The sequence below is a fragment of the Anomalospiza imberbis genome, chromosome Z (assembly GCF_031753505.1).
Source record: "Anomalospiza imberbis isolate Cuckoo-Finch-1a 21T00152 chromosome Z, ASM3175350v1, whole genome shotgun sequence".
Classification (NCBI taxonomy): Eukaryota; Metazoa; Chordata; class Aves; order Passeriformes; family Viduidae; genus Anomalospiza; species Anomalospiza imberbis.
The window spans coordinates 27,068,577-27,088,005 of NC_089721.1; the positions used below are offsets into that span (position 1 = coordinate 27,068,577).

At 38.5% G+C, this 19,429-nt stretch overlaps 1 protein-coding gene across 1 annotated transcript in view; it reads left to right on the plus strand.

The window, feature by feature from the left end:
- The first annotated feature begins 2,604 nt into the window (after window positions 1–2,604).
- The window catches only part of RASEF (RAS and EF-hand domain containing), a 29,458-nt gene continuing 12,633 nt past the window's right edge, over window positions 2,605–19,429 (plus strand). The window contains exons 1-6 of the mRNA XM_068175889.1: window positions 2,605–3,181; window positions 13,363–13,509; window positions 14,295–14,385; window positions 17,222–17,317; window positions 18,302–18,379; window positions 18,844–18,959. Of these exons, the coding sequence (XP_068031990.1) occupies window positions 2,814–3,181; window positions 13,363–13,509; window positions 14,295–14,385; window positions 17,222–17,317; window positions 18,302–18,379; window positions 18,844–18,959 (896 nt within the window). The 5' untranslated portion in view covers window positions 2,605–2,813. The remainder of the gene's footprint in view (window positions 3,182–13,362; window positions 13,510–14,294; window positions 14,386–17,221; window positions 17,318–18,301; window positions 18,380–18,843; window positions 18,960–19,429) is intronic.

The following is a 19,429-nucleotide window of genomic DNA, read 5'->3' on the forward strand; positions in this document are numbered from 1 at the left end:
GGCATTGAATCTGCTTGGAGCACAGCACTCCAGCTTTTTTGGGCTTCTGCATAGCTCTGCATAGTTACCTTCAGAGACCACATGCGTTCAAATAGCATTCCAAGGTTCCAGTGGTCAGCTCAGCTCCTCAGCTCCTCTGCTCTTTTGCTTCCTGGGACAATAAGTCTTGATGTCATGTGTCGCCACACCTTTCTTTTCTGGCTTACCTGTCTCTACCAATCTGTAACACTTAACTTCTGTCTCTATAACAGCGTCAAAATCCACCTTTTTCCACTCAGTACAATAGTACACTTTAGTAGTGATACAATAAATCCTTTCTTGTTCGTCTGTTGCTTTAGGTCTCTCTAAAGTTCCTGAGAATGATTTAATTTTCTCTTCTGCCTCTTCAGCCAAATAGGTGCTTGGGCTAGCTTGTGAGTTTCATGGCACAGTGAAGCAAAACAAATGATAGACTGAAAATTTAATGCATGGTATATCTGTATCTTCAGTATCTTATGCACAAATTCAAAACTTCTCTTATGAATTTAAGACTACTATGCCACATAAACAGTGCCTTGTATTTGCATATTTCTTTAATTTATTTAATTTATTTAATTAGCTGAATTTGAAGAGCAGGTCGTTCTAAGAACAGGGACATGATTTCAGAAGAAAGCGCAGTTTTGCCATTGCCTGCTGGTAATCCTGGTTTTACCACTCATTCTTTGGAGTTAACAAATAAACCATTTATTATCTTTGTGCAGTTGTGTCAGAACTATTCAACTAAACCATGGCCTGCCAAGCAAACATGGGCTGTGTTTTATCATGAACCATTGCAAGCAGGATCTGTTTTGTGCAACATACCTATGCCATCGCAGTGCTAAATGATACACTGTGCTTCATGCCAATGCCTGAGATTTGTGTGACAAAACTTCTCTAACAGAAAAAAGAAAATTAAAAAAACCTAACAGGGACTACATGTCCAAAGTCTATGCCCTTTGCTTAGCAGCCCAAGGTAGTGACTATCACTAAAGATACACACAAGAGTACGTAAAAGAGTGGGTAGGACAGCTGACAAATGCCAACTCATAAATCTGCAGCCACAAAAAAAAAAAAAAAACAAACAAAAAAAAAAAAAAAAAAAAACCAAAAAAACCCAAAAAACAAATAAGCCATAAAGAAAAGCAAATAAGGTGAGCACATTGATTTGAGCGGGAACTCCCTGTCTGGCTAGTCAGACACACTCAGACCTGGATGAGGCTGTTTCAGTTCACCTCATGATCTTGTCCAGTCTGAAAACCAAATGTCCCAGCTCCTATAAACAGAACTGGGTTATATTTGCAAGAGAAGTTTCTCTCTTTTGATGGCTGAACCACCCTTCAACAACCCTTAAGGCCTCCATGACACACTTTAGTTATAAAAATTTGATGGATAAATAAAAGACCCTAGAACAGGAAGAATACTTTTGTTAAATTAATTCTGTTTTACTAAAACACTAAGAAACTGATGATGAACCACTTTAATGTTATTAGTAGTTTTGCAATTATATGGTGGAAATATATTAAAATAATGTGTAAAATCATAAATTTAAGTCTTTCTGCTATCTCATACTTTTAAGCTAAAACTTACATTTCAAATTGCTTAACAGCTTTATTTCCTTAAAATGTGGGGAACATTTTACAAAATTCTTTATTGTCTAGAGGAAGACTGTTGGCTGTCTGCCTAATCCTGATGGGTTAATAATCAAAAGCTGTAAAAAAATAAAGGTAAAATGTAAAAATGCCCTTTGAGGGCATTTCACATCTTAGGCAAAAGAATACTTGATTGTTCCCATTTACAGTATGTGCTTTATTCTGAGTAGAGGTAAGATGGACTATTTGTGCTTTGCTAGATTACATAATCAGGCTATGTTTTGGTCAATAAGGAAATGCTGTTTTGACGTTAGATTTGTAGTCTATTTATCACAACTGTGGTATAACACAACTTACATTTGCAGATAAACATAAACAAGAATAAGTGTAGGGAAATAAATAATAATTTTAAAATATCCCTTAGATTCAAATGTGATCTGAGTCTTGAGTCTGACTTCAACAAGAAAGAGATCTTGACTCCTGTCTTCAAGACTCGTCTTCTTCTTGTCTGTCAAGAAAGACTCTAGTTCTTCACAAAGCACTAAAAAGCTGTCTCCTCTAGTTTATTGATTTGATGCATCTTTTGCATTTTCAGTTTAAGATGGTATTTTAACAGTCCACATTTCTAAATCACCAGCGGTGAGACATCTGTGAGCACATACCCACAAGGTATAACTCCAAGACTATTCATTTGTGCCAGCGAGAATTTATCTGTTCAAACTTTGTGTCATCATGTGGCTTCTGAGTCTTCCATGAACGTGAAGAGAGAGTATTTTTATTATGGTGGAAAATGGAAGTTAGGTTTAACACCTTACGGTGACCGCATAGTTATCAGGACTCACATTTGAGTGCTGCAGGGAGGTGAGACACAATTTTTACCCTACGTTGCTGTCTGTAGTTACCTGTGCCGTTCGCAACAAGCTGGGCCCGAGGGGAACCCCGTGCCCCTAAACTCCGTGGGCCAGCGGAGCCACTGCGGGCTTGGGACCGCCCTGCAGTCCCGGGGGTGTCGGCAGCCCGGCCCGGGACCTGCCCCGGGAAGGAGCCGCCACCTACGTTCCGCCTCCCGGCCGTGCCCGGCCCCGCGGGGCGCCGGGGCGGAGCAGGAGCCGGCCCTCCCCGCTGAGCCGCAGGTAGGGCAGCCGCCCACCCGATCCCATCGCGTTCTCTCCGCGGTCCGAATCTCCGCACCCCCGGCGCTGGCCGATGGATCCCCAGGCGGCGGGGGACGAGCTGTCCCGCTTGCGTGCCCTCTTCCTGGCGTGCGACGCCAGCGGCTCGGGCCGCATCGAGCGGGAGGACTTCGCTGCTCTCTGCGCCGAGCTGCGAGTGCAGCCGGCCGAGGCCGAGGCCATCTTCCAGCGCCTCGACAGCGACCGCGATGGGGCCATCACCTTCCCGGAGTTCGCCCGTGGCTTCCGCGGCGTCACGCGGCCGCAGCCCGCTGGCAGCAAGCCGGGGGGCGAGGACATGGAGGAGGAAGAGGCGTCAGCGGTTTGGGTCGCCGCGGGACTGGAACAACCCTGGAGGGACTTCGAGGTGCGGCTCGGGGACGAGGCGAGGTACATCCCCAGGTGAGGTCCGGACCCGCCCGCTCCGTCCCACCCCGACCCCGGCGGTGGGAGTTGGCGGGCTGAGCCGTGGGCACCCTGGCCCCGCCGCTGCTGAACCGGCCCCGCCGTCCTGCGGGGCGGGAACGGCCCTCCTGGCGGAGCCGCCGCCGGCGCTGATGCAATTCCAGCTGGGGAGCGGCCGAGTAGCCTGACCCCTCGCCCCCTGTGCCTGCAGGTGTAGCGAGCCCTCTGCACACCTGCTTCCCGGCTGGGGTGGTTTCCAGCGCTGTTCTTCCAGCGTCCAGCCGCTTTTAGCTTCCTCTCCTCTGTTACGCCAGAGACCCACGTGGGAAAGTCTGGCTGCTGGAACGCACGAGATGTAAAGTTCTGCTGGTTCCGCAAGAACTTTCTCCTCGTGCTGTTCCCCGACCAGCCCCCAGCATTTTTTCTTCCTGCCCAGTAAGTCTTTTTCTGGTAAAGGCTGACCAGCAACATCGTTGCCTCCCCATGAACGGTGTTGGTAAATATGGTTCTCGGTCTGGTGAACTCACTGAAATTTGTGAGAGTCTTTGTCCTCGGTCTCAGTGAAATGAAGACAACTGATGGTAGCTTTGTTGGAGATTAAACTGTTTACCACGGCTCTGTTAGTACGGGACTGGTTCCAGTGTACAGAGATGAATTTTGGTGACTCTTAGGAATCTGCCTGAAAGCTAAGGTGCTCAAAATTAATATGAAAATGTTGGCCATAGAAAGTACAGAGTGATTCTGCTTCATTTTAAAATTGTAATTTATGGTGGAAAACAAGTAATCTGAGTTTCAGGACTTGGCAGCTAGTCAAGAGAGTTTAATAAAGTCATGCACATGAATATATCTCTATATTGTTTCTATGTAGTGCTCCTTAAATTCCTACCTATACCAATTTGGTTCCAGCCACATTAAAAATATTTTCGGTTATGAGGCAAAAAGTTTCTTCAGAGAATTTTTCAGTTACTTAACCTACTACTCATATGTAAATTTGGACTAAATTTTCTTTTCTTTCTGGACTACTCTTTAGTCTTATTTGACATTTCAGACAGATCAGTAATTCTGTACAAGTCTTAATTTGTTCATGGTGCTTTTCCTGTTAGACACTTGCTTTCTAAAGAACAAAATACAGTTTGAAAGCTTGCAGACACAGTTAATAACCTGAAGTCAGAAACTCAATTGGAGCTGAAAAAAAATCTGACTCATGAACAGTGGTAACTTGTGAAAGCATCTGTCTCCTCTTGGTAATAGTTCTTTTTCAGTATCTTGGTTACTGTTTGCAGCAGCACTTTCAGTATAGTCTGATTGTCTAAAAGGATAATAGGAAGGGGAACAGCTTTAATTGGCTCCACTACACAGATGCATCTGGTAGTTTTGCTAAATTCATCACGACAATGTAATTTGTGTTACGGTTCTTTTACATGAAACCTGAAAACAGCTAAGTTTTGTTAGTTAAATGCTATCAGGTAGGCAGTAATTTGATGTAAATGTTTCTTACTCAGGTTCAGATTTGAACATCCTTCACAGTTGACTGTATTCATTAAATGTGTGTCAGTGTCAACTGAAACACAGTGTGCCCTTTATTTTTTCTCTCTCCCATCCTGAAGTGCTAGAACCAGGTCTGTTCTACAGCACAACTTTTTTTTCCATTTGTAGCCCATGTCTTTTTTTGTTGAAACCTATGTGTAAGGTTTTTTTCCCATGTGAGTAGTCCCACTAAAATCATTAGGACCACTTATATGAGTAATGAATAAATTGAAATTCTTTGAGGAATCTTAAGCAGAAAAATATAACAAAATCAAGCAAAGTACAAGCTGGACTTCAAAAAAGATATTTATCTTTTTTTGTTTAAATTATTTAATTTGTTTTAGTTGTTTGTCACTTCAAGTTTTTATTCAGGAAAAGGCAGTACTTTGAAAACTAGAACTGGCTTGGAACACACCTGCATCTTCAGTGCTATAAAAGAGTTGGCATCCTTGTTCTGGGATTTCATATATTTGTTGTGACATCTGCATCTGTGAGAAAAGTAATTACAAAGGAGAAACTTCTAAAAGCCAGATAAGTGCAGCTGGTAGTCTGTGATTTTTAATCTCAGTTGTGCAGTTTTTATCTGGATCATTTTTGGGTTCAGTTCCTCAGAATGCTCTGCCTTGTGGCCACAGACTAGCAAGACACTGGCACATGTGCCTTGATGCTATTGGGGTTTACACAGAAAGAAGGCATGGCAAATGGAAACAGTGAGATAAGGGTTGAAGTCAGGAGAAAATGCCACAGTAAACACCTGTGCTCTCTGTCATTCCTCAACTTGAGTGAATACCCATGGAAATCAAATGGAAAAGTTCCACGATACGCGTGGTTTGATACACGTGGTTCTGTCTCCGTTTCAGAAACTGAAAGTTCAGTTTCTGTGACTGAACTTTTAAGAAGCATAAATACCCTCCATAACGAGGTGTGAAACCCAGTAACAGGTCTATACCTTGCCCTAGTCCTCAGTGTAGTAGCCGTCATTTAATGCAAAATTATTTACTGCCAGATACTAAAATAAGCATATATTACAATAAGTATATTTTGAATTTAGTTATTTTTTTTGCAAAAGGTAATTTTATTATGGGATGGATCATACCTCTGCTGTTTGGTGTATCGGTTGCACAGTCCTTTTAGATTATACTTCAAAAGATTCAAGTCTGTGCTGAAGCTGTGGTTTTATTGTTTGCAGATAAACAGGCAGAGTTACATTAAAGAATTTCTTTACAGCCTTGCTCCTTTCCTTCTCACTTGAACATATTTTTTTGACTAAATTAAGTTAGATTTCTTGGTAAGGTGGTTACTGTGAGTCAAAGTATTGTTTGCCTTAGCCTTTACTTGTGCTTGGTGGGCAATTTGCCTCTAGGAAAAAAAATTGTGGAAGGCCTTTCCAGGCTGATAACCTAATATGTGAAGTCAGACTTTAGTGGAATTGTACAGAGGGTTGTTTGTTGTTTTTTTTTTCCTTGTTGTTGATGTTTTGATTAGTTTGTTTTTAGTTTCATTTAAAATGCAGCTACCCTTCTCTATTGTTACATTTAATTAGGAATAGTGAGTAATTAAACATAGAATAATGCAGTGCCTTTAGTTTATATGTATTTATAGTGAATTGCCAGCTGGAGATTTGTTTTATTGAGAAGTCAGCCATGTTCATTAGTTTATTCTTCTAGGAAGTATTTGCAGTGGTACAGGAGTGGACAAATAAGAAATGTACCTTTTTGGTGCTCCAGACAGTGAGTGCTTCAATGTACTGTCACACTGGAAGTGTTTAGCCCTTGATGGTGTAACTGGATGTTGCATTCTGTTGTGGCCAATTTCAGTTTGAATCTCAGTGGCAACACTAAAAGGTTCCCTCCATGCTCCTAATAGATGTTTTCCTTTAATTGTGTGGGAATATCAATCCTGTGTAATGGCAATCCTTTTCTGTTCCTCAACTTGAGTAAGGAATAATCTAACATCCTCTGACACTACAAGAAAAATCCCGTACTTACAAATGCTATGCCATTTCTCTCTCTATAAATTATAGGCAAAAAACTTCCCAGAAAACAGATTTTTAAATATCAATGTCAAAGACTTCAGTCAGGAAGAACAAAGGCTTGGGGGCTGTCAAAAAGACTAAGCCCTACCAGGCAACTTCTGTGCAATATTTGGCAAATTGGATAATCTTATTGGAAAATTCACTAAATTAATTAGAGCATGAATGGGTGGATTAATCTGAAGTAGAAAGTTTGTATCCCTATTTTTAGTTAAATCTGCTGTCACTGAGAGGCCTCATACTCCATTGCTTTGCTTTTCAGTCTTTGGGTCTGTTTTATTTGTGTGCCTTGTACTTTCAGCCAAGCTGACTACTCATCAGACTCAGATTTCAGGGCTGCCTGATTGTGAGATTTTATGCCTCAGACAATTCCAAAGTCTCTTAATATGATTATGATAACAGTGTGCCCCCAGTCATGTCATCTGGAGCTGTATAGAAATTGTGGATCTGGGGATGTGATAAAATGAGAAAAGCATGCTGTTCTTAACGTGAGCTACTTAAACTTTGAAAACAGGCGATGCTCATGGATGTACCGCTGTACTGCAGCAAAGAACAGAAGCTCTCCTGCATACAAAGCAGAGAAGCTCTGCTGCATAAAAACCCCATCCAAAACGTGTCTTGCTCTTGCTGTCATAAATTAGGTGGATTTTTGCCGAAGTCAATATAGAGCACGGTATTAACTTTTGTCAGCAATTTGTGTTTACTTTCATGAGATGATGAACCATGATGTCAGAACTGGAGAGGTTTCCTTGGAAACTGAAGCATGTTCCCTGGAAATGGGATAAAGGCAAATCTTGAGGAAAACCAAATGCTGTGTCATTTTTCTTGCCACAGTGCTGGAGAGGAGATCTCTTCTATGGGAATGTTGTCTTGTCTTTTAATACATATCATGACAGGGGTTTGAGAGATGTGCTCTGCTGGAAATGTGGTGAATGGCATTCTGTGAGCTTCCTAGCTCTTTCTGAGCTACCTTAAGTTTTACTGCTCTTCTGATTTTTGCTTTAATCAAAACAGCTAACAACTAACTTAAGCACTGTAGCATTCATTTTCCTGGATTGTTTTCCTGGTATCATCATGTGATCATTTGCCATAAAGTCTTTGAGTTGTTCTCCTTTTCCACAGACTTAATCTTTCCCTGACTGTCCCACAGACTTTTCCACTGCTGCTCCACTGGCTCTAAATCACACCTCTAAGGGAACAGCATTCATGTTTTGGAAACATTAAAAATCTTTCCTCTGGGAATCAGACCTTGGCTGGGCTGTCTCATCTGGGGGTTACTGAGTTATCATTTTCTTTTAATGCAGCCTGTTTCTGAAGGGGCAGATACAGAAAAAGAAAAGGTAGTATTAAAAAACCCATAGTGCGTCAAGTTCAGAAATATTTTGAATTTTACACCATGTTAAAATTCTGTGTAATCTATTTTTCCTTCAGGCACTCAATCTAGAGGAAGTGTTAGGCACTCAGCTGTGACAAAGTTAGATCCTTTCCAGTCTGTATCGGATTTGGTTGTTCTTTTCTGCTGACTTACCAGTCAGCATATCCAATGTGTCTGCTTTCCAGAAAAAAAGTACTTCTTGATCTCTTGGAGGCACACACATAGGCTGTTAGTCTCCAGTGTAAGGACAGTTATCAGATGCATAGTGCTTGAGCTTTGTTTTGTTCTGACCACCCAGCTCAGACCACATTATGCTTCATCTCTTCGTGTCCATACCAGAACAGACCTTCTACAAGTGATCAGAGCAATTTTACCAGTAATTTGACCTACAGCAGAAAGGGAACATTAAAATAGTGTTGTAAAACCAAATACTGCCGTTAGGGTCATGGGTGACTACACAGGGAGCACATGTAAGATACTGAGCAACTCTGGAGTTGTTATTATTTGAAAAATTCCATCATCTTTCTCTGAACAGTATTCAGAGTGTGGATTGTTAGGCAAATGGTCACTGTACAATCAGCAAACCAGAAATAATCCTATGAATTGATAAGGATTATTACAGCTGTGTGGATTAAAGGAAATTATAACACAATATAATCTAAATATCTGATATCCCCAAAATCAGTGTTTGTGGGTTTTTTGGGTGTGGGTCCTCCCCCTGCCTCTCTTATGCTCCTCTTCTATTCAACCGTCGTATTTTAAATCTATCATATTAGAAATTGCATTATAATCAGAGCAGTTTCATTTTCTTTATGCAGTTCTCGCAGGAACTCTCTGAAATCATGTGAATACTGTAACTTTGCTTAAGTTAACTCATGTGAAGCTGTGCAAATATTGACTAATTACTTGTACTAAGTACTAATTTTACAGATGGTTTATGCTATAAAACCTTTGAGATGAGGTAAGGTAAAGCCAAAGTAGTCCTTGGCCACAGAGCTATACTTTTTGTGGATTATTAGTGTTGGGTGTCTGCACTTTGCAGAAGTAACAGAAATAAACGCATGCATGATGAGTAGTATAACCATAGTGCCAGATGAACAAAGCGAAAAACTTTCATGCCATATATTAAAGAATGCTCTTTCCATGCATTAGTATTTATGAATACCTTTAAGTTCCACACTAACACAACTGTGTTAGTGTGGAACTTACAGGTGTGGAGCTAAATACACTGAAAAATGAATTTAGGATTTCAAGGAAAACCAGTTTTAAAGAGTAAGTCCAAGCATTTGAGATTAATTTTGCTGAAACATTTTGTCTAGCAAAAGAACAGACTATTCAGAGTTCAAGTCACCTTGGTGAAATACATTTGTAAAATCTTCTTTGATAATTAATTTTGAATAACTAATGAATTTGCAGAAAGAAATAGCATATATTCAAGAAGAAGTGATGACAAACAAATTGGGTAATATTCATTGCAGCTAATCTGCCCTGCTGCAGCAGTATCATTGATATTCACCAAAGTATGTGAAAACAGAGGAATGATTAAAAATATAAAAATGTCAATTTGGAACAAATAGTCTTCAGATACTTACTGCATGTTGATAGTGTCCATATAATTGCTGCTGCCTTCATCATGGATTCATAGATACTTGGAGTGACTAAATCACTTACAATCTTTCCAATTCATGAAAGTGTATTACATCTTCCTGAAATCATAGGTGATTAAGTAATCCTGCTAATTTTGTTGCATGACTTTGATTTTTCATCTGTTTTGTTGCTGTTGTGTTTGGTGGTTTTTTGTGATTTTTTTTTTTTTTTGGTTGATGTAGTAGTTGTGAGACTACTTTTTAATTAAGACATCCTGTATTGTTGCTGTAGAAGCACTCATATAAGTATCATTGAGACTTTCAGTGACCAGCTATGATCTTTCCAGGCCCTTTCCGGACTCCTGCATGGTTGTGGTTGTATGGGTATTGGTTGACTTCTTAAGCCTAAGTACTGCTTCCTAAAACTATGCTACTGAAATATTTTGAATCCAGCTGTGTGGTAGCTGGTCATTGGGCTAAAAAAGGATATGAAATATAATTTTTTTTTAATCCCAGAGGGAGAATAAAACTTCACAGTAACTACTTTGGGTTTCTGACTACTGCATCTTAAAACAGACTTAGCTGTGTGGCAGAGGGTCAGCATCACAGACCTACTGATTTCTAGCTTCAGTTCAGGCATGTGTAGTTCCAGATCACAGAATATTCTGAGATGGAAGATACCAACAAGGATCATGAAGGCCAACTCTGAAGTGAATGGCCCATACAGGTATTGGACCCACAACCTGGTGTTATTATCACCATGCTCTAACTAACTGATCTCAGGTTTGCATATACTCTGAAAAGAATCACAGAATAGTTATGGTTGGAAGGAGCCTTTGGAGATCTTTCAGTCCAACCTCCCTGCCAAAGCAGGGTCAGCTAAGAGCAGGTTACACAGGAATCTTGCCAGGTGTGTTTTGAATGTCTCCAGAGAGGGAGACTCCACAATATCTTTGGGCAGCCTCTTCCAGTGCTCTGCCAGCCTCAATGTCAAAGAGACTTTTCCTCATGTTGAGGTGAAACTTCCTCTGTTTTAGTTTAGGGCCATTGCTCTTTGGCCTGTTGATGGGCACCACTGAAAAGAATCTGACACCATCCTCTTGGCACCCACCTTTCAGATATTTATATGTGTTAATGAGATCCCCTCTCAGTCTTCTCCAGACTAAACAGGCTCAGTTCCGTCAGTCTGTTCTCATAAGAGAGATGCTCCAGACCCCAAATTATCTTTGTGATCCTCTGCTGGACCCTCTCCAGAAGCTCCTTGTCTCTCTTTTACTGAGGAGCAGAACTGGACACTGCACTCCAGATGCAGCCTCTCCAGGGCCAAGTAGGGGCACAACTCCCTTGACCTTCTGGCCATGCTCTTCCTGATTCACCCCGCGATACCCTTTGCCCTCCTGGCCCAAGCTGCTCATGGGCAGCTTGTGATGCACCAAGAGTCCCAGGTCCTTCTCCACAGAGCTGCTCTGTAGGAACAACCCCTGGCCTGTGCTGGCACTTGGGGCTGTTCCTGCCCAGCTGCAGGACATGACACCTGCCCTTGCTGAACTCTTTAAGTTTCTCTCTGCCCAACTCTCTAGCCTATCAAGGTCCCACAGATCGGCAGCAGAGCCTTCAGGTGGATCAGCCACTCCTTCAGTTTAGCGCCATCAGCAAACTTGCTGAGGGTACATTCTGTCCCTTCATCTGGGTCATTGATAAACAAGTTGAACAAGACTGGTTCCAGTATTGATCCCAGAGAATGCCACTGACTACAGGCCTCCAGGTGGATTCTGGAAGTATCCTTAAAATAGATTTTAAATGCAAATCATTAATTGAATAAATATACATTTGAAGAGTTCTTTAATGTTACATTACTTATACAGAGTTTATAGCATCTGATGATCAGATAAATCTGTTCATTATTGCTACTGTTTGTGAACTTCAACATTACTCTTTTTAGAATACATTTTGAAAAATAAATTGTGTGCATGCATTGGAAGATTTTTAACTTACTTAATACAGGTAATACAGCATTAGTCTTTTTAAAGGAAATCCTTTGCAAGACAAAAACATGTATGTACATAGAAATTTCTCAGGCATCAGTAAATCTTTATCTCTCTGTGCTGGGTTTGTGTTTCTCTATCTCAAAATCAATGTCAGCATTTCAGCTGGAAACAAGTTTTACAGTATCCTGAAGTTATTAAATTGTTTAAAAGGGAATTTGAGCTATACTAACAGTTATTTGAGCTATACTAACGGTTCTGATACTGTTTTAATAGTTTGACCTTCAGTGGAGAAATCACATACAAGAAGCAGAGTGCTGCAGCATTGATAATCAAAGCTGTGGAATTGCTTGAAGTGAGAAAAATGAAGAGAATATACACTTGTTGAATTGCACAATTGTTGATATAATGTGTATGGTGAATGTATTAAATAGCACTACCTTCACTGAAGATAGGAAAACTTCAGCTGTCTAACAAGGAGGATTGTTTAATTAGGGTTCAAGCTTTCGTTAGCAACAAAAAGAGGGCATTTGTGAGGGTATTTGTGATGTTAGATATGGTGTTAGGCTTGAACTTGCAAAACATTGTTTCTGGTTATATTTCTGCTTCTGATAATGTGTGTTTTGTCATTATTGGCCTGTTTTCTCCACCCTTCTAGACTTCATCTTCTCTGTTCCTTTTTTCCATTTGGTTTTTATGTTGTTGAATACGTGTTCATGTTCCAGTATATAGTCTATGTCAATCACATTGAGTTTTCCTTAGGACGGCTAAATTCTGTTACAGAATATTTTCTGGTATGTTGCCTAATGTAATCCAGGAATTGGAACCTAGCATGTAAAACAAAGGTTTGCATGACATACCAGTAGCATGAACAGAAATCAGTGCTATTTATGTAGTAGACTTTGTAATAGTGGTTTGGTTCTGAACAGTTTGCAATCTATGTAGATTAGTCCAGATTAAATAGAAATCAGAATATACTATTCCTGCATTGAAGCAGCTTTTCACTGTGAATTTCAAGAGAGCTTTTAACAACTAAAATACCTACAGAAATGTTTGCTTTCTTCTTTATGAGATATATCTGTCATTTTTCACTTGACATGTACAGAATTTCACAGTCATATACAGAATTAATTTCTTATAATGACAAATTTATTTAGGTATAGACCAGAATAATTTGTGTGGAACTGAAGAGCTGTATTCTTATTTTGCCTACAGCTCACCTCTCTCTATCTCCTTCCCCTTTTAACTTAGGTAGTTTGCATTCATACCCATTTTCAATTCTTATGCAACCTCCTGAAATCTTAGGTTTCTTCACAGATTATGATTAATATTAGAGCAATCAAGAAACTTGATATGCATTGTGGGTTACTCCAGTGGCATTCCCTTCACTACATTATGAACAGAAGTAAAAAAATTACTTTATTAGGCAGTTTGTTTTTTTTTTTTGTTTGTTTGTTTTTTTGCAGTAACTATATTAAAGTGGAGAAGGGGCAATTGTAGAATTTAAAGAATATAGACATAGTGTACGGAATGTTGAAAGCCTGTATCTAGCTTGCTAAATTTTTAAAGTAGGCAAAGAGGGGAATATCTTAATTTGTAGTAAGTTTTTCAAACCTGTAATAGAACATTGTTCCAAGTAAGTGCATTAAAATGTGCATATCTCTCTTTTTCAGACAAGAGCAGGTCAGTGTTCTGTATCAGAACATACACATAGCAGAACCAAGATTAATCCAGCCATATGAGCATGTCATTAAGAACTTCATCCAAGAGATCAAACTTCAAAGCACAGAGATGGAAACTCTGGCCATAGCAGTAAAAAGGTATAGTGAATTGTATTTCTAGTTCAGTTCTGCAGTTTCTTTTTTATTTCTCTTCTCATGCTTTTTTGGATTAGACTACTGAGAGTTAATGCCAAAATATGCCATGCAAAGTATTTCTGTAAACTGAGTTCTGAAGTTAGTTTGTGTGCATGCCCTTGTGCGTAAGCACATATAGCAACCTGCAAATGATTGCCTGTTCAAACTTCTAATAAATTCTGGACCAAATTTTTGCAGACTCCATTGTTAGTTAAATGCCTTAAAACATTTTGACTCCTCTTCCTTGGCTGTAACTTTGAGTTTTATCATGCGTGTCCACTATACTTTCATTTTAGAGATCATATTTTTGCTTCATGAGCTTCAAGGACTGTATTTACCTGTTTTAACTACTTGGCACTGTCAGTCTCACATCATAACTGACAAAACTAAACAGATTAGCTCAGAACAGAGATCTTGCATGTGTGGGTGATGCAAGTTGCTTTTGAAGTCTCTTCATAGGATAATGAGAGGCACCTTTAATCTTTGTAACTTAATTTTTAAAATGCAGATGTATTTCATGCTAATCATCAGCTTGCAGCTATTATTTAAAATTTAATTTCCCAGTATCTTCAAAATAATTTGGGATTTAGGTTCCCAGCCACACCAGTTTCAAGGTCTGGGCAATATTAAACTGTTTCTCTGTCTTTCTGTCTAATTTGTTTCAGTTGAGGTAGGCAGATGTGTTTCACACAGGGTTTCTTTCAAGCCGGAGGGCAATTCCTAAGAGAATATTTTCTTCTAAACTTTAGAGCTCAGGACAAAGCAGCAATTCAACTCAGTGAGTTAGAGGAAGAGATGGAACTACGGATACAAGCTGCAGAGCATAAAGTTAAAAAGGAAGTGAGTATTTTATATTTACAGTATTTCCTAATTACTGAACTCTCGGTGATCTTAAGCAGGATTGATGGCCATGTGTGGTTGTGATCCTGATGGACTGACTCACAGCTGCTGTAGGCAGGGCCTGGATGAAAAAATGCTATACATGAGATGAAAAATGAATTATTTTAATGCTTTCCTAAAGAGGAGTATCTGCTTAGGTGTAATAAACCAAGAAAAAAAACATCTTTCCCTTTTGTGGGAACATACTGGCCAAGAAGAATTTCTTTCTGAGACCAATATTGGAAACAGACTGGAAAAAATTATATTTCAGCACTAAAGAATGCGATCTAGTTCTCCTAGTAAAACAATTTATGTAGAATTTAATGCTTTGATTATTTGGTCCTGCTTTGTATAGCTGCCTAGAGCAGTGATCTTTCTTTCCTCAATTCTCCTGCAACTCTACATTTTAGAGACTTAAGAGAGGGTAACTGTCATAGCAGTGTGTGAGGGCCTGGGCCCTTCAAACTTAATGGGAAATTCTGTTTTGATTGGCTCAGTTTTAGCTGTTGCTTCCACCCCTTTGCAGTCTATATGAAAAGGAGTAAAAATCCTCTTCTCTTTCCCAGGGAAAGATATATTAGAGCCACATATGACTGCATTATTCAAAGGAGCAAGACCAGCTCCCTCTTTCATTTTGAATTGTTACTACATTAATTTAAGATAAGCCAAACTTTATATGGGCATAACAGTTTTTGAAAGTATTCTAATGAGGGCATAAGAAATGCATTAATTAAAACATATACTATGGGCATTATTATTGCTTGGTCGGACACATGGTATACTGAACATCCATATATATATATTGCTATGGGTTCTTTCACCAGAGTACTTGCAGAACCAGAAGCAACAAAGTGCGTCTGCCAACTTGCTGATTTTAAGTACTTCACACTAATTGATATCTGAAGGTAAATGGTATTCTGATAGATTTACTTCAAATAGCTTTTTTTCCTATACAGGAGAAAACAGTCTTACCACACCATAAAAGCCTCTTGTGTTCCTGGAAACAAAATATAATGGCATAAAAGTCTTAAAGATATCACACCTGCAAAGAAAAGTGTGGTTTACCATTTTTAACTAGTGGTAATGCAGCTCTTAGTAGAGATAAATTTTCATTTCCAGAGAAGCTAAGTTGTTAATGTTTAGAAAACAAACACATTTTCTCTGAAAAATTACTGTCCTCAAAAAGTGATAAATCACTGAAAAAAACACTGAATACCCTTTTTCACTGCTTTAAAAAGATGACTGGGATGTGTGTGCTTGCTTATTCTGAGAACATCTACAGTTATGTACTGGCATTATGCAAAAGTTAATCTTCTGTGTATTATCTACACCTAGTCTGTATTCTTAATCACTCTTTTCATCTAGCCATAGGTATGAAAGATAGTCTGTTAACTTGTATCTCACAAGGCTTTTTTCATTTTCACTCTCCAGTGTTCCTTGTAGCTCCTAGCTCCACAAACCTCACCTACTAAAACGCCCTGAGAGTAAATGTTAAGTTATTTACTTTGTGGGAATGTACTAAGCCATTAATCTTAATGTCTGTAATCAAGGCTATTGTTTGTCAGAGTGATCTCACTCATGGCACCGAGACACCTGCTTCTGCATAAGCCTATCCTGTATTTTGTTTCTTCAAGGGAAGCACATAATTACCCAACAATACTTACGAGTCTGAGTCTATGTTTGCAACAGTAGGGGAATCCAACTTAAATTCATTACTTTGATTATTGTTTTAACACATGAATGTCAGTGTCACCTATGGAAAATTCTAATTCTGAATTCTAAGCAAAATCCATGCCTGCCTTTTCCATGTGAAAACTCAACCTGTCCCATTGGCTCCACTTCTCACTGCTGCATTCTGACTTCCTGTGTTGTGAAACTGGAGTCCCTGGGGAGTGACTGGAGTGAGTGAAACACACCAGTCAATAGCACACCACACACACTATTCTTCTCATTGTGGTTGATGCACAAATTGGTTTGATACTCAGACTGAGTACTATATACTCAGTTGGTATTTAGACTGAGCACTTATACTGGTTTCAAACACAGTGAGAAAATTAAACCCACTCCTGTAATCACCTGTTACCCCCTCTCCTCCTTCCACTAATAGAGGAAACTGGATGAAATCAAACTAGAATTACATTTTACTGGAAGACTGCAATAATCACAGCAATATTAATAATGTAGGGTATACAAGGGAAAGAGAACATTTGACCCGCAAAAGGGCATTCACCCCTGAACATCCCCGTGGACAGTACTTGGTGCAGTCTCTAAACACAGGCACATACCCTGCTATGTGCCCTGGTAAAAGATGGCACTGCTTCCATTGCCATCTGCTGAGACCATCCTGGTGATGTGGATGTTATTGAATGGATAGCAGCGAAACCACTCCCTTGTCTCTGTTCCTGGGATGGTACAATTTATCTAAAACTAGAGCTACTGTTGTCTGCTTGCCTTTTACTGACATGGGCCTATAATGTTCTAAGACTTGCAAGAAAAAGATTAAAAAGAAAAACAGAAGTAAAAAAGTAATTGACATGGAGAATGTTAAGCACAGGAATCATGAATGAAAAACACTGAATGGACCCCTATCTTTGCTTTTATGCCACCATTTTATTTCTATGACTTTTAGAAGTGGACTATAGTTACAGAATCAGAACCTATGGATCTTAAGGAAGGGACAGAATGGAAGGACACATTTGTCTAAGCAAAAAGCATGTGCTTTCCAAACCAATGAATGAATTTTTTGATAAACATTTGAAACTTGTCTCAACATCTAATGAGATTGAAAATATTGCAGGAGAAGCAAAAAGCTGAAGAAGCACTAAATGAGCTGAAGCGCCAGTATGACACTGAAGTTGGGGATCTTCAGGTGACAATAAAAAAACTTAAAAAAGTGAGTTGAAGTCTGGTCAGTTTTTTAAAGTGTTTTAAGACATTTTGACCTTATGAAATGCCTCCCTCAAGATAGATAATCATAATTGTAGGTTTCTAATTTAATTTGTTTAGTAAATGGCAACTGCAGAAAATTTTTAGGTTGTGTTGTCATTCTGTGCTTTTGTATTCATGCTGTGTAATTAGTTGAAATACTTAGGAAAGAGAGCAGCAACTATTACCTAAATTCTGTAACTTAACAATTTTCTAGGTCCATCAGGTTATTAACATTGCACTTACCTAGTCTTGTGTTTGGTCCATTAAAAAAGTCCAATATATTGCCACTAAGTATTTGTAATTTTTAGATAAAGATGGAATTGGCAACCCAGATATAGCAATTTATATATAATGCCTTTTAGTACCCAACTTTATGTGTAGTGCCTTTTAGAATTCAACTGCAATCTGATCTTGTAATTTGATACCTAGTAATAAAGTAAAATGAAATCTCAGATAGGAATGATATTTTGTAATTTGGGTTTAATTTTGATCTTGGTTTTTGCTGTAAGTTTTACCAGAATTATAGCGAGCAAAGTGGATATATTTTTTGGGTTTTGTATTTTACTGAATTTAGAAGAACGTTTGTAGCAATGGAAATTTCTTACAAGAAACATGAGAGCTTCTTGCCCAAGTATTAAATAGCTGAAGTAGTAATAATTTTTTATAATTTTTTTAGAGTTACTGTTTCTATCTTAAAAGCTGTCTTCTGTGTCACTAGTTAGGAATATTTTATACCTAAAGAGTGAAAAATGCATATCAATTTTCTAGAAAGCCAGTGATTTTTGAAATAATGCTGTCTGCTAGTACATTTGGAAAAACTCTTGGTTTTTAACTAAGTTTTTAACTCTTAGTTAAACCTTTTAAGGATTATTTATTGTGATTTCCATAAGATTTTTTTTTAAATCAGAACAATCAAATACATTAATTGTGCATTTTTTAATACTTCAAGCTGGAGGAGCAATCCAAGTATGTCAACCACAGGGAAGATGTAGTTGAACTGAAAAAAAGAATACATGATATGTTGCTGGTAAGAGAATATTATTATTATTAACATATTAATTTAGCCTCAGTTTTAGTGTCTGCAATACAGATTCTTGTGGGGATTTGGGTTTTGATTTTTTTTTCATTTAGTAATGGTAATCTTGAAAATAAACTTTTAAATTCATGGGTAAGTGTATGTGGATATTTTAAGTTGAAAAAGAGCCTGTTTAAATGTATACACATTCTATGTAGGACATTTAGAAATGGCTTGAGATTATGTGGTCCTGTTTTTTTGTAACTGAATGGAAAAATAAAAGTTAAGTGGTTCTTGCATGTTAATTTACTGACTTCTCTGTTGATTTACCCTTCTTTCATTTTCTTTCCCTCTCTATGCCAAATCTTATAGTGTTTCATTTTTTTGTAACTTTGATGGTTTTTATTCTACTATTACAATATATCAACATTTTGTGGAGGTGACTATGACAGCTAACATATCTTCCTTTTTTGAAGGAAAATCAGAGACTTAAGAAAGATCTCTTAGAAGCTCAGACAAATATAGCTTTTCTACAGAGTGAATTAGATACCTTGAAAAGCGAATATGCAGATCAGTCTTTGAACACTGAGAGGTAAGTTACTTCTACATGATAATATTTTCACAAGGGAAAAAACAAAATCTATTTTCTGATGTAATTATTATGTATGCAGTTGGCAACTGTTATTTTCTAAATTTGCCTTAAAGGGTAGGGACATGTTTGATACCATGTCATCAATGCTGTTCACTTTGCTTGTTAGGTTTCTGAAAGAGCAAGTTCTGGATATGATGCAAACTCTCACAATCTTGCAACAATATCCATTGATTTTAGTAGAACTTTATTAGGAATGAAACAACAGTACAGCATCAGGCATTTTTTTTTCTTCATGGCTTGCACTCACATGAGGATCTGTATGAATATTGGGGAGAATAGTTTAGGGAGCCTTTCATGTCTATCTTAACCATTTTTTTTCTTAAAGTGAATGAATGCTACTTCTAGTTACTCTTTTAAAGGAGTATAAAAGGCAGTTTCATTGTATGGTTATCATCAGATAATACAAATTA